At 47.6% G+C, this 14436-nt stretch overlaps 1 protein-coding gene across 20 annotated transcripts in view; it reads right to left on the reverse strand.

Moving 5' to 3' along the window:
- The window catches only part of SORBS1 (sorbin and SH3 domain containing 1), a 251288-nt gene extending 237086 nt beyond the window's left edge, over window positions 1-14202 (reverse strand). For 5 of the 20 annotated variants that reach the window (XM_073019202.1, XM_073019206.1, XM_073019196.1 and 2 more), the window contains exon 1: window positions 13729-13911. In XM_073019202.1, coding sequence (XP_072875303.1) covers window positions 13729-13743 — 15 coding nt within the window. In that variant the 5' untranslated portion in view covers window positions 13744-13911. Of the gene's footprint in view, window positions 1-13728 lie in introns of all 20 variants that reach the window. The other 15 variants (XM_073019199.1, XM_073019208.1, XM_073019211.1 and 12 more) reach the window with 8 other exon arrangements.
- Window positions 14203-14436: the final 234 nt, after the last annotated feature.

Here is a 14436-nt window from a genome sequence, read left to right on the forward strand (position 1 = left end):
GTTTCACCATATTGCAGGATGGTCTCAAACTCCTGAGCTCACGCAATCCATTCACCTCGGCCTCCCAAAGTGCTAGGATTACAGGTGTGAGCCACCGCACCCAGCCAAGCACTCAATACTCCTGATCACTGGTAATCAGGGAGAACCTGTATTTCTATGTCATGCTGAGAATCAGGCTTGCTAGGAACAGTCTCCTCACAGGTCAGCCCAGGGTCTGTCACTACTAGACACCTGACCTCAGATACATCTCTGGCCTATAGTACTTTTCCTGTGTGCCTCCCTTGGGTGAGGCAAGCTGCCACATCCATTATGTACCTCTAGAGCACCCTCACTACCTGCACCTCCACAGACACTGTTTCATACTAGAACCTTCCTATTTCATAGCCTGAAATGCACTGTTGATGTCTGTTGGGGAAGATGAGAGCCCTGCCCTCTGGGTGTTCATGAAGAAATAAATTCCTGCAGGGTGGAGCCCATGTCTACAGTGTTGATGAGACTGCTCTGTTAAAGTACTTCTTGGCTGGGCGCGGTGGCTCACACCTGTAATCCCAGCACTTTGGGAGGCCTAGGCAGGTGTATCACCTGAGGTCAGGAGTTCGAGACCAGCGTGGCCAACATGGTGAAAGCCCACCTCTACTAAAAATACAAAAAATTAGCTGGGTGTGGTGGCAGGCACCTGTAAGCCCAGCTACTTGGGAGGCTGAGGTTGAACCTGGGAGGCAGAGGTTGCAGTGAGCTGAGATGGCGCCACTGCACTCCAGCGTAGGTGACAAGAGCAAAATGCTGTCTCAAAAAAATAAATAAATAAATAAAGTATTTCTTAAGCCAAAGTTCCACATATAAGCAGAGATTTACCTACCTAATGGGGCACCCTCCCATCCCTGGGGCTAACATCAGAGCTCTCTGTCTCTTCATCCAGCAAAATGGGGCACCCCTAGAACACTGTGAAAGACTGAGCAACAGAGGGAATGACACCAACAAGAGATAGAAACCTCCAAGAAAATACCAGGGCCCAGCTGGGCTTCTGTCCCTGCTCTCTTCTGCATTCCTTCAATGCAGCCCTCTGCTCCACAGGGGTGATGGTAAATGTCCCACCCATTCCATGATGGAGATGTAGTGAGGGGAGAAAAAATGTATAGGGACAGGGGAAAGGGCTGTGGGGACCAGCCTACGTGCAGGCAAGCCAGGAGAAAGGAGACACTGAAAGGATCCTTATTCAGAGGACCAGCGACCAGTTGTGACACTCAGAGGGCTTCGTGGACATACTGGCATTTTCACATCAGTTTGCATGACTAAAGCAGCCCCTGGCTGAGAAACATTCCATTACATATCCCTCCCCAGGTGGTCGGTCAGCGCTACAAGCATAGCCTTTCCTGACAACAGTCTTTCTCCCCTCCACTCTGCTATTTGAAAATGCCTCCTTGGCTCTCCCTATACCTTCTGTCCCCTTCTCAGTCTCAATAATAGTAATCAGAATTCACTGAGTGATTACTATTTATGTGTCAGGCATAGTTCTTTTCTTTCCTTTTTTTTTTTTTTTTTTTTTTGTTGTTGTTGTTGTTGTTGAGATGGAGTCTTGCTCTGTTGCCCAGGCTGGAGTGGTATAGTGCTGTGATCATGGCTCACTGCAGGCTCAACCTCCCAGGCTCAAGAGATCCTCCCACCTCAGCCTCCCAAGTAGTTGGGACTACAGGCTTGCACCACCACACCCAGCTAATTTTTCAAGTTTTTGTAGAGATGGGGGTCTCCCTATGTTGCCCCGGCTGGTCTGGAACTCCTGGCTCAAGTGATTCTCCCACCTCGACCTCCAAAATGCTGGGATTACAGGTGTGAGCCACCACGCCCAGCCCACAGTTCTAAAGACTGGAATGACTGGATCATCTAATCCTCCCTGCAATCCTGTGAGGCAGGTGCTATTGCTATTACTTCCTCCATTTCACAGGTGACACAACTGAGGCACACAGGGCAGTGACTTGCCCTAAGACCCAAATCTAGGAAGTAGCAAATCCAGGATTTGAACCCAGGCAGCCTGAGTGCAAAGATTATACTCTCAGTTGCCCTACCTCACCTCAGGGAGAGAAGAGCCACACTCAAAGAGAAGAGACCTGTTCCTAGCTCAGTCCCATCGAGCCACATAACCTCAAACAAATGGCTTTTCTGTGCCTCAGTTGCCTCCACCATGAAATGCTAATCATAAATGTGGTCTAGAAACACAGAATCTTAGCTCTACGATCAGCCTGCCTAAGAGATCCTCCTGAGATTACAGAAACACTCTACAACTGCCCATGCTGACCATAGGGCAGTCACTAGCCACACGTGCCTATTGAGCATTCGAAATGTGGCTAGCATGACTGAGAAGCTGAATTTTCAATGGTATTTCAAACTAATTAATTTCAATACCACCTGTGGCTAGTAGCTACTATGCTGGATAGCTCAGCTCTAGGCTATAAATTCCAAGAGGGTAGGTGCCATTTCTCTTTGTTCGCTGTTATATTCCCAGAGCCCAGCATGGACGCTGGTCTATAACTGGTGCTCAATAACTATTTGATGAACAAATCAAAAGGAAAGGACTTTACAGGTGCTCTAATAGTACCTCATCTCCCACACAGGCATCAATTCTTCATGTTCCCTGGTGAGTGGACATTTAGCCTCGGCTTGACACAGAATTCAGGGCTTCCTAATGCAGTCTGGTAGGGAGTTGCTCTTCCAATAAAAAATTTCTTCCACTGAACTAAATCAATCTCCCTAAAATTTCTAGTCACTAGTCCTGGCACATAAACTCACAAGTGTGGGAAAACCAAAAGAAGTTATGAAAAAACACTTAAATGTTTTTAAATACCTTAATGCAGGGATACATCTATAATTCATTTTCATGGTTAAGATGAATCTGATCTTAACTGGTAACAACAGTCTTTCTCCACTCCACTGTGCTGTTTGAAACAAATATATGACTACTATCTGTTTGGGAGAAAACAATCCTCTAGTGTCAGGGCTGGGGTCCAGAATTGCTGTCTCCATTGATTTTAATACCAATGCATTTGAGTCCCCCAACTCCATAAGTGGGCCAGGGACTGTGCAGCTAGGCCCTCAACAAGCTAGCCTTGTTCTCCAAGCCCATAGTTCTTTTCCACTCCTCAGTGGAAAAATCCAGTATTTCCTACATACCCCCTATGTACCAACCACGGTGGCAGACACAGGAGATACAGAGGATGGCGATGTGGTGCTCAAAAGGAGCCCTCGGTTTAGAAAAAGGGAGAGTCAAAATGTGCAGAGGAATTACTCTGTACAAGGCGCTGAACTAAGCCAGGAGAAAGGCATAGAAACCAAACACAATCAACTCAGTGTGGCCCATGCCAAAACAAACACACATACAAAACACCACACTGGCTGCCTTAGAAGAGACACGTGGAGAATCCCATCACCATGGCTTGCACACAGCAGGTGCTCAATGCACAGAACTGAATCAAACCTTGACCAACATCTCATTGTAAGGCTGGGAAAACCAAGGTCCAGATAGGTTAAGGGACTTCTCAAAGTGACTCGTGGTAGTTACTGACAGGGCTGAAGACAGCAACACTCTGGAACACTGTCTCCCTCCCAATGTGTCTTATCCTCCACTGCATGGGGAGAATAGGCAGGATCTGCTGCCTGTTATGATGTCTATCTCAGAATAAGCGACGGATTTATTTTTGTAACACTCTATGTTTGGGTCTCTTGAAATCTGATGACTAAATGTACGCATATCATCTTAGGAACGGGCATTCAATCATTTAACAAACATTTCTTGAGAATATACCCTATATCAGGCACAAATTTAAGTGTGTGAATGAAGAAATGAAATAAACTTTTGGTCAAATCAGAGAGCTGAACACCCACGTTTATCTCTGCTCTCTTCTGGACTCCCACTAAAAGGACAGTAGATGGATGCGTTTCTTAATGAAAAAGAGACCCCAGCAGATGAGCTATGTCAACAGCAGTGGAGAGCTGACCACCATGCAGTAGCTGATTTAGGTTTCTGCGTTGTCTGCTCTGCTAAGTGCAAGCAGGGCAGGAGCCACTAAACAAGTGCCCAACTCATGGCACAGAATCCAGAGACGGCTCAGGAACTGGAGGCACCAAGGACTCTAAAGGGAAACAGGGTGGGGCTAAAAAGAAGGGTGCCTGCCTGCAAGTTGGTACAAAGAGCAGTGAGACCCAGGATCCCTCTTGCAATCTTCTCAGCCTGGTGATTTCCCTGCCTCAGCCAGCAGAAGGTGGAGATCCACTGATCAGGTAACTTACACCAGAGACACAGCGGAGGGAGGGACACAGCTGAGGGAGGCAGAGAGATGGGAGAGAGGGATGGTGGGTGGGGGCAACTTTCAAAAGACCCAGGGATTGAGTGAAAGTCTGCATATCAAACAGACTAATACCTAGCCCCTTTCCCCATGGAGGCTCCCAGAATCCAAGAAGGCCAGGCTGTTACTCACCCCACCCCACCCTACCCACACCCAGGTAAAATCCTCTCCAAGAAAGCCGTATCCAGGAAAGCCCCAGAGAAAAGATCTACCGGCGCTGATATCTAGGTTGCTCCAGTAGAGAAAAAGGGGGCTCTCTGCTGGATCACTCTACAATGAAGTTAACAAGTCCCTTCCTTGTGGCACTGATGCCCAATCAGCATTTCGGTGTCCATTCTTAAAATATACATAGACAATCAAGGATCAGCATGCATGGAAGGATAGCTGCAATGGAAGATACAGTAACCAAAACAAGTGGAAAAAGGGACTTAGAGGAAACAACATCTTCCAAGGGACAGCAGGGAACAGCAGAAAACCATCCAAAAAAAAAAAAAAAAGTTAATATAAAGGAATTTACTGCACCCATGAAACAAGAATAGAATGTCATCTAAAAAAGAAAAGCAAGTGTTCAGAGAACTAGGGAGCTCTTAGAAAGTAAAACATGCAAATATGTTTCATATAAATACGTGAAAGCACAAAGTTTAAAATGGAAAAGGGTTGAAGAAGATAAAGCTGAAGATAGCTCTCTGAAAGACAAAAATATAATAAAATGAAAAAAGGAAATAAAACATTTTAAAATTATAAACTTGATACAGGAAGTCCAACATTCAACTAACAGGCATTCCAAAGACAAAACACAGAAAATGGAGAAAATGAAATTATTAAAAGATATCTATTTAAGAAAATTTCCCCAAACTGAAAGACGTCAATCTTCAGATCAAAAAGGCACACACTGGCCAGATGCAATGGCTCACACCTGTAATCGCAGCACTTTGGGAGGCCGCAGCGGATCACCTGACGTCTGGAGTTCAAGACCAGCCTGGCCAATGTGGTGAAACCCCTGTCTCTACTAACAATGGGAAAACTAGCCGGGCGTGGTGGCACGCGCCTGTAATCCCAAATACTTGAGAGGCCAAGGCACGAGAATTGCTTGAACCTGGTAAGCGGAGGTTGCAGTGAGCCGAGACTGCACCACTGCACTCCAGCCTAGCCAACAGAGTGAGACTCCGTCTCAAAAAAAAAAAAAAAAAAAAAAAAGGCACACACCAAAGACCCAGGCCAATCATTTTTAAAGCAAGGAAATTTCAAATACAGGAAAAGAAAGAAGATCCTAAAAACTTTCAGTGAAAAAGCAGGTTATCCATAAATGATCAAGAATTAGAATGGTATCCAAATTTTGATAGTAACATTGGAACCTAGATGACAGTGGAATGATGGCTTCAAAATTCTAAGGGAAATGGCTTTCAACTTCAAATTCTAGATGAATCAAATCACCAATCAAATATGAATGTAGAATACGAACATTTTCAGACCTGCAAGCTTAAAATGATCAACTTCCACAGACCCTCTCTCAGAAACTTGTGGAGGAATAAATCAACAGAGGAAACAGGATTCCACCCAGGATAAGGTGAGGAAATTCCCAGGATGAGTCATGCCACAGGCCTAGAGGTCAATGGGCAAGGACAAAGGAGAGAGAATGGAGACCCATAGGAGGGAAGTCTCCAAAGGGGTGTTAAAAAAAAAAAAAAACAGTAATAAAATAAAAAGGAACAAGCCCAGGCACAGTGGCTCATGCCTGTAATCCTAGCACTTTGAGAAGTTGAGGAGGGAGGATTGTTTGAGGGCAGAAGTTAGAGACCAGCCTGGGCAATCTAGCGAAACTCCATTTCTACCAAAAAACTTTAAACATTAGCTGGACATGGTGGTGCCTGTAGTCTTAGTTATTCAGGAGGGTGAGGCAGGAGGATCACTTGATCCCAGGAGGTCAAGGCTGCAGTGAGCTACAATCGCACCACTGCACTCTAGCCTGGGGGACAGAGCAAGGCCCCATCTCAATAAATAAATAAACAGGAACACATGCTATAAAACAAATGTTTTAAGATGCTGTCAGATACTTTGCAAATTAGCAACAAGTACATAGAAACTAAGTAAATAGAAAATGTAAGATAATTATTAACTCAAAAAATGTACAAGAAAGAAAATATTATAGTATACTATATGGCTCTGTCATGAACACTATTTACACAGCCAAAAAACTGTCAGCACCAAATATCAATGTAATCAAAAATTGTGATTTATCTATAATGAAAGAACAGGGCAAAAGGGAAGTATTGGGGAGCAGAGGAGAGGCTCCAATCCATAGTAAGACATCAAGACAAAACATCTAAAAGTAACCTCTAGGCTCAAACCTGTAATCCCAGAACTTTAGGAGGCCGAGGTAGGAGTTCTTGAGGCCAGGAGTTAAAGTCCACCCTGGCCTCAAGCAAAGTCTCGACATAGCAAGACCCTGTCTCTACAAAAACAAAAATAAGGAAAAACAAATATAACATCTAAAATGAACAATCAGAAAACAGCATTGTAAACAGGTAACAATAAATATGACAGTAATATCAGGAGAAACAGCTCAGTGCATTAGAAGTAACTGTTGTAAACAGAGTAACAGCAGCCCCTCAAAGATGTCTACATCCTAACCACCATGCCTGGCTAATTCTTTGTATTTTGTGTAGAGATGAGGTTTTACTATGTTGGCCAGGCTAATCTTGAACTCCTGGCCTCAAGTGATCCACCGGCCTCAGCCTCCCAAACTGCTAGGATTACAGGCATGAGCCACTGCGCTCAGCCAGCCTTTATATTTTTCTAGTAGTAGTATTTGACTTTTTTTTTTTTTTTCTTTTTTTGAGACGGAGTATGGCTCTGTTGCCCAGGCTGGAGTGCAGTGGCACGATCTCGGCTCACTGCACTCCCTGGTTCCCTCACTGCACTCCCTTGAACTTCCGCCTCCCCAGTTCAAGCGATTCTCCTGCCTCAGCCTCCAGAGTAGCTGGGATTACCAGCGCCCGCCACCATGCCTGGTTAATTTTTGTGGTTTTTTAGTAGATACGGGGTTCTGCCATGTTGGCCAGGCTGGTCTCAAACTCCTGACTTCAGGTGATCTGCCCACCTGAGCCTCCCAATAGATTACAGGCATGAGCCACCACACCCAGCCTATTTGACTTTCGAAACTCTGTGTGGGGCAGGGGTGCACGGTGGCTTGTGCCTGTAATCCCAGCACCTAGGGAGTCCGAGATAGGCAGATCACTTGAGGTCAGGAGTTCGAGACCAGCCTGGCCAACATTGTGAAACCCTGTCTCTACTAACAATAAAAAAATTAGCCGGGGGTGGTGGTGCTCTCCTGTAGCCCCAGACACTCGGGAGGCTGAGGCAGGAGAATCGCTTGAACCCAGGAGGCGGAGGTTGCAGTGAGCTGAGATCACGCCACTGCACTCCAGCCTTAGTGACAGAGGGAGACTCCGTCTCAAAACAAACAAAAAAGAAACTCTCTGTGTACACACACACACACATATATATGCGAGATTTTTATACAAATTAAAATTTAATTTAAAAAGAGAAGAAACACAGACTCACTCTATTCCTAGAACTCACAATATGGGGGAGGAAACAGACAAGAGAACCAGCAATAACAACAGAAGTAGAAAGCTGAACACAAGAAGAAAGGCATCTCTTTTTTTTTTTGAGATGGAGTTTCGCTCTTGTTACCCAGGTTGGAGTGCAATGGCGTGATCTCAGCTCACTGCAACCTCCACCTTCTGGGTTCGAGCGATTCTCCTGCCTCAGCCTCCTGAGTAGCTGGGACTACAGGCGTGCGCCACCATGCTCAGCTACTTTTTTGTATTTTTAGTACAGATGGGGTTTCACCATGTTGGCCAGGCTGGTTGTGAACTCCTGCCCTCAGGTGATCCACCTGCCTCGGCCTCCCAAAGTGCTGGGATTACATGCATGAGCTACCACGCCCGGCTGAAAGGTATCTCTTTAAGATGTGAGGGGAGTCTGAGGGAAGAAGGCATCAGCCAGGAAACACAGAAAAAAGCCTTCTGGTGAGGGAACCAGTCCTGGTGGGAGGTGCAAGGGGGCCTGGCCTTTGGGGACGTGTAGTAGGGAATGATTGGGCAGCTGGTGGTTTGGCAGAGCCGGCAGGAAAGCATGGAGGCTCAGCACCAGCAGGTTTGATGCCTACCCTATCCCTGGCTTCTTCAGCTGGGGTATGGGACTGATACGCATATTTAGGGAGGGCTGGGACAAACGAGGGCCCACGATAAACACATTTTCCTAGAACGTCAATTGTATTCAACAGTAAAGCAACTTAAATACTTTTATACTAAAACCAGCACAGATATATTACAGAGAATACAAAACTCATGTGATTTTTTTAATACAAAACTGCAAACTTCAAGGTGACTTCTTGTTTGCGGGGCCCACTTTAGATTCTAAAGTACTTGCTGACCACTGAGCATCATCTCTGTAACTAATTAGAGTCAGAAGAAAAGCATAAAGTGGTACAGCATCCATCCATCAAAGCATCTGGGGACTTTACACCAGCAACTGCTGGTGGGTGCCCACCCTCCCAAGGTGGGCAGAAGACATACCTTGGGTCCCACTCAACACTAATCAGAAAGTTAACAAGCATCTCATTCTTTTCCAAAAGGGTCTGGGTCCTGCTACAGCCAGTTAGGTTAGCTCAGCCTGAGGAAACAGAGAAAACAATGATGCTAATTCTTCCTAGATGTGCTCTCTAGGCCATAGCCTGCCAGTCCCTATTCTAAGCAGTACAGCAGTCACTGAGAAGAGCCCCACCTCTGTCATCTGCAGCCCTAGCCCTTACAGTACAGGCCTCTGTTACAGAATGCATTAAAGACACTTTTTCCATGGAAGGAAGCCTAGAAACAGGGTACACCCCTTGAGAAAGGGTGTCCCTTGTGGTCCACAATACAAGGGTGGAAACTTTTTTCTATTGTTGTAAAAACAATAACCGCATGACAGAGACCTGGGAACTTTTTTTTCTATAAAAAGCCACTGCTGACCACAGAAGAAGTGGGGGGATAAATCAATGGAAGGCCACACAGAAGTAAAAAGCAATTTAGTTGGATTTGGTTCATTTGCCTCTTTTTTGTTTTGTGTGTAAAACACATACACATTCGAAAAAGACTGAACTCAATTGATTTTATTTATTTATTTATTTATTTATTTGGATGGAGTTTCACTCTGCAATCTCAGCTCACTGCAACCTCCACCTCCCAGGCTCAAGCAATTCTCTCTGCCTCAGCCTCCTGAGTAGTTGGGATTATAGGCACCCACCACCACACCCAGCTAATTTTTGTATTTTTAGTAGAGACGGGGTTTCACCATGTTGACCAGGCTGGTCTCGAACTCCTGGCGTCAGGTGATCCACCCGCTTCGGCCTCCCAAAGTGCTGGGATTACAGGTGTGAGCCACCGTGCCTGGCCCTCAACTGATTTGAAATGAAGAACAGAGAACATTAAATTTTAATGGCAAGAGATTAAAAGAAACTACAAAGATATATTGTTGACAATAAGGAAAGAAAGAGGGAGGAGGGCAAGGAGAAAGAGGTAAGAAAAAGAAATGGATAGAGGAGGGAGACGTAGGAAAAGAAGAATGGGGGACAGCAAGATTCAAGGACGGGCCCACATGCCTAACCGCACACAAAAACGGGCAGCCACCAAAGGACCCACAGAGATACTTCCTTGGGCTTGAAGAGTTAGCCAAACTCAATTACATTGTTCATGGCCAGCTGTTGGCTATAGCTCTAGACCTTGAACTATTATCACCCTTTATCCTTGCCTTGGAATGGTTAACGCTCTGGTCAACCACTGTTCGCAGCTCTTTAATTGCTCATTGAAAATTCTGAGGCTTAGCTTAGGTCACAAGCCAGAAGCTCCCCCAAATGAGCCACAATTCAGTAGATCATTCATCTCCAAGTATCTCCTCTGAAAAGGGAGTATGTGAAACACCATCTCATAAAACGTTCAAAGCAAATGTTGAAAATCCAAGGAGAAAATGCCGCTTGCACGGAAAAGAAATCCACGGAAAAGTGTTTTGAGTTTTGCATTTACAAAAAAGCCGGGACTTCAGCAGAACTGAGTCCCACCTCAGCATCAGCCAGCATCACCACCCACACACCTGACTTTCCACATGTCCACATTCTGCATGCTCCCATGGATCTCAAGGCCTCAGTTGGCCCTGAAACGGAGCAGCCTCCATGACACTCTGCAATCTGAGAGTCAACAGCAGCAATCCCAAGGAGATTCCAAGTGAGTCTCAGGTTGAGGCTGAACTCTCAGTCCACTCCCCCGCCCCCCATTCTAGTCTACCAAACCTCTCCTCACTTCAGCCCAAGGGCTGCAGAAGAGCTCAGCTGTTTCAGAGACAACAGAGCCTCCCCCTTTCAAGCTCCATCCTTTTCTCCTCCAAGCTTGGTTTCTGTGTTTTTCCCTTCCCCACATAACCTGTCCCCAGCCTCCTCCTTTCTCTTGTCTGCTTCTCCAATCTCTCTCTTCTTGTGCTCCTATTTCCTCCTCATGTTTTCCTATTCCATCTTAGGATCCTTTCTCCCAGAGGAAGAGGGGGCTTAACAGATACATATAGGCCAGCACAGTGGCCCAAGCCTATAACCCCAGCATGCTGGAAGGCTGATTCAGGCAGATAGCTTGAGTCCAGGAGTTTGAGACCAGCCTGGGCAACACAGCAAAACCCTGTCTCTACAAAAAGCACAAAAATTAGCTGGGTGTGGTAGTGTGTGCCTGTGGTCCCAGTTCCCCGGAGGCTGAGGTAGGAGGACTGCCTGGGCCCAGGAGGTCGAGGCTGCAGTGAGCTGTGACTGTGCCACTGCACTCCAGCCTGGGTGACAGGTGAGACCCAGTCTCAAAACAACCACCACCACCAAAACACAAAAACAAACAAACAAAACAAAACAAAAAAACCCAGATACATGTGGAAACAAGATCTACAATCTCTCCACCTGAGTTCCCACCCCAGCTCCACGTCTTGCTAGCTGTGCGACCTTGGAAAAACGGCCAAACCTCCCAACCCCTCAAATTCCTCAGTTTGGCAGGGGAGGGGGCGGAACATGGCAATCACAGAGGTCTTTTATAACTCTCATCTTCTAGATAGGTAAACGTTCACCTGTAGAACCATAAATAAACCAGCAAGTTAAACATCCACAGAGAAAGAGAACAAATTACAAAAACTCCCTTTCCTCAGCAATCTATCATCCCATCCTCATCTCCCACAGACAACCACTCACTCTGGGGTCTCTCTCTGTGCTTCTCACTCTGGGCCATTCTAGCTCTGAATTATTTATGTACTTACAGTAAAACCTCACCAATCACACTAATCAAGGAAAAGGTAGATGTGAATCCAACAGAAGCCTGCGTCCTAGAATGCTTCTTTCACGACATTGTGCAATACTTTGAATTTATTATCAGTTTAGCAAACAGGAAAGAAGCTGAAAATGCCATCACAAACTGTGACTCTAAGAACAGGGGAGTTGTCAGGAACCCTGGAAGACCCTCTGCCCTATCATCCTCCACTTCACCAGCAAGGACACAGGCCCAGAGAGCACAAGCCCAAACCCCAAACAAAGATTGGTGACCAGGACCAAAGCCAGCTGTCCTGCCTCTGGCCCAGAGCTCCTCCACCAAAGCTTTTTGAGACCATCCACGCCTTTCTCCTAGAGACAGGTCAAATCCTAAATTACCATAGAGTGCCCTCTACAGTAAATCTATCTCCACCTCCAGGGAGGGGTCAGGAGATAAGTTTGGATGACCCGATGATTATCAATGCTGAACAATAAAAACTTTCTTTCCTGGCCCTGCCCTTTCATTCTTTGCAAAGAAAGCCCTAGACTCTGCTATCTGTTTTGAACTTTATTTTAGAGAAGGGGAAAGACAGGAATAGCTGAGCAGTGCTTTGTTCTACCAGGAAGAAGAATTTGCTCATCCTTTCCCATAACTCCTACCCACTCCCCAATATGCCCAATCTCTTCTGAAAAGTTTACAGAAACTCTCCAACTACAACAAATGAAAGCAGGCAGGAGAAGGAAAGGGCCAACAAGGTGGGTATAGTCCACAAGATGACAATACCCCCCCAACTCTTTACCCCAGAGGGTAGACAGCACTTCATTTCAGTTCCTGAGGAGTGGTCTCAGGGCCCTCCAGCTGAGAAATGTGTTCTCTGCAACCCCTGGAGAACTAACCGTTTCCTAACCATCTGCTCCACCAGTGCCTAGGGCAAAGGTGCCAACAGACCAACCCTTTCCTTTTTTCCCCTCAGGCCAAGAAGGAGACATCAGAGCTTGGTTGGCAAGGGGCTATTTAAGGCAGCATCCAGAGGGCGGGGCAGAAAACTGCTGGAGGCATCCTTCTCCTCCACCCCTCCCCCTCACAGCCCAAACACATGCCCCTCACTCTGTAGACAGCCATCTACCTCATCGGTGTCTGAAGGCTGTAGATATGTCCATCATCTGTTTTCTGTCATTGATGCTGCTGACCCCTCTGCTGCCCACCCCACTTTTAATCCAACCCTCCTTTCTTCGATCACCACCAAGATACCTTTCCAACCAAAAACACAGAATTGAATCTAAGCAGAGGAGCTCAAAACACAAGGAGAGTGAAGACATCCCCCGCCTCCACTTAAGAGAGGAAAAAGGGCGCGGGGGGCTGGGCAGGGGCGGGGGGTTGAGGGGAGAGATGGAGTCAGAGGCCTGACATGCCAGATAGGTTCCATGATGTCTCTAGATGAACCTCCCTCCATTGACGGTGAAACCAATTCCAGCAATTTCAGCAGGTCGGCCCTGTGACAACAGGGGCATCCCAACGCTCAGTGTTTAAAACAAAAATCCAAAGGCTCGCCCAGAACATGCTGGGAAAACCCGAGGACTGGATAAAACGAGCCACGCTCAGTGGGATCCCTTCTGCTTTTATGTAGCAATGTAATAGCGTAATAAATTCTTGTCTGCCTGGAGAAAGCAGGCACTGGTGAATTTCAAAGCCATCTTACGACAGCGGATGTATGGGGATGCAGAATTCGACAGCACATTCCCCCATGAAGGAAACATAATGACTTCAAGCCTCTTTCCCCCTCTATCTTGAATGGCGCTACCACGTATCAAGGAAGCCACGTCGGAGAGCAGCGAGGTGGGAGCAGAGGATGCCCGGGGAATTCGGAGAAAGGAGTTGCTTGCTGTCCATGTCGGTGACGAGCTGCCTAGCAAGATGCTGTCAGCCACTCGGGGAGAAAAAGGGGCACGGGCGGCACGGGCAGGCGCGGTGTCCCCGGCGCATACTCGTCCCCGTTCATTCAGGCGGGTCCGGCCAGCCGCGTCGTCCTTGCGCCCCTCCCGCCGCCCTCTCCAGGAGATGCTGATGAATGAACACACCTGAGATGCCTCCATCCTGCCGCTCGCTCCCTCCGCCTTCCTCTGGCTGCTGCAGAGGTGCCCCTCCTCGGTAGTTTCACTTTACAGCACAAACCCATCCGGGCTTTGATGTCTCCTCCACCCACCCATATTGCAGCCACCCTGAGACGGGCGGACATTCTCTCCTAGCAGAGGCCACGATCGCACTACCCCCCACCCACCAAAAAAGGAAATTTAAAAAAAACCCAACCCTGGAAGCCCCCAGATCCTCCGCACCCTGGGGAACTTCCCTTGAAAGACTGGCGATCCGCCGAGCAGGCAGGATGGACGGTTCGACCGCGGGGGACCACCGCTTTCCCCGTGCCCATAGGGGGATGCTCTGGGGGAGGGGGTCCCCCAAGTCCCTCCAACAGCTGGCCCTTTAAATGCGCCTCCTCTGAGGGCTGAACAAAGGCGCCGCCCGCGGGGGCCGGGCCGCGCACACCCCCGGCGCCGCCGCTGCCGAGCGGGCGAGCGCGGCCGGGCGGGCGGGCGCAGGCTTACCTTGCTGGTCGCCGGGCAGGCGGGCTGCGCGCGTCCGCCCCACTCGCACTACACGCTGCAGCTGGCCCCGCTCTGTTTTTCTGGGACTCAGCGCTGACTTCACCGACACTCCGCGGACAACCAATGGGCTGCGGTGCCCGCCCCCTCATTAGCATACCTCTGGAACCGTCCACTCTGGCAGCGCCT

This window comes from Chlorocebus sabaeus, chromosome 9 (genome assembly GCF_047675955.1).
Source record: "Chlorocebus sabaeus isolate Y175 chromosome 9, mChlSab1.0.hap1, whole genome shotgun sequence".
NCBI classification, from domain to species: Eukaryota; Metazoa; Chordata; class Mammalia; order Primates; family Cercopithecidae; genus Chlorocebus; species Chlorocebus sabaeus.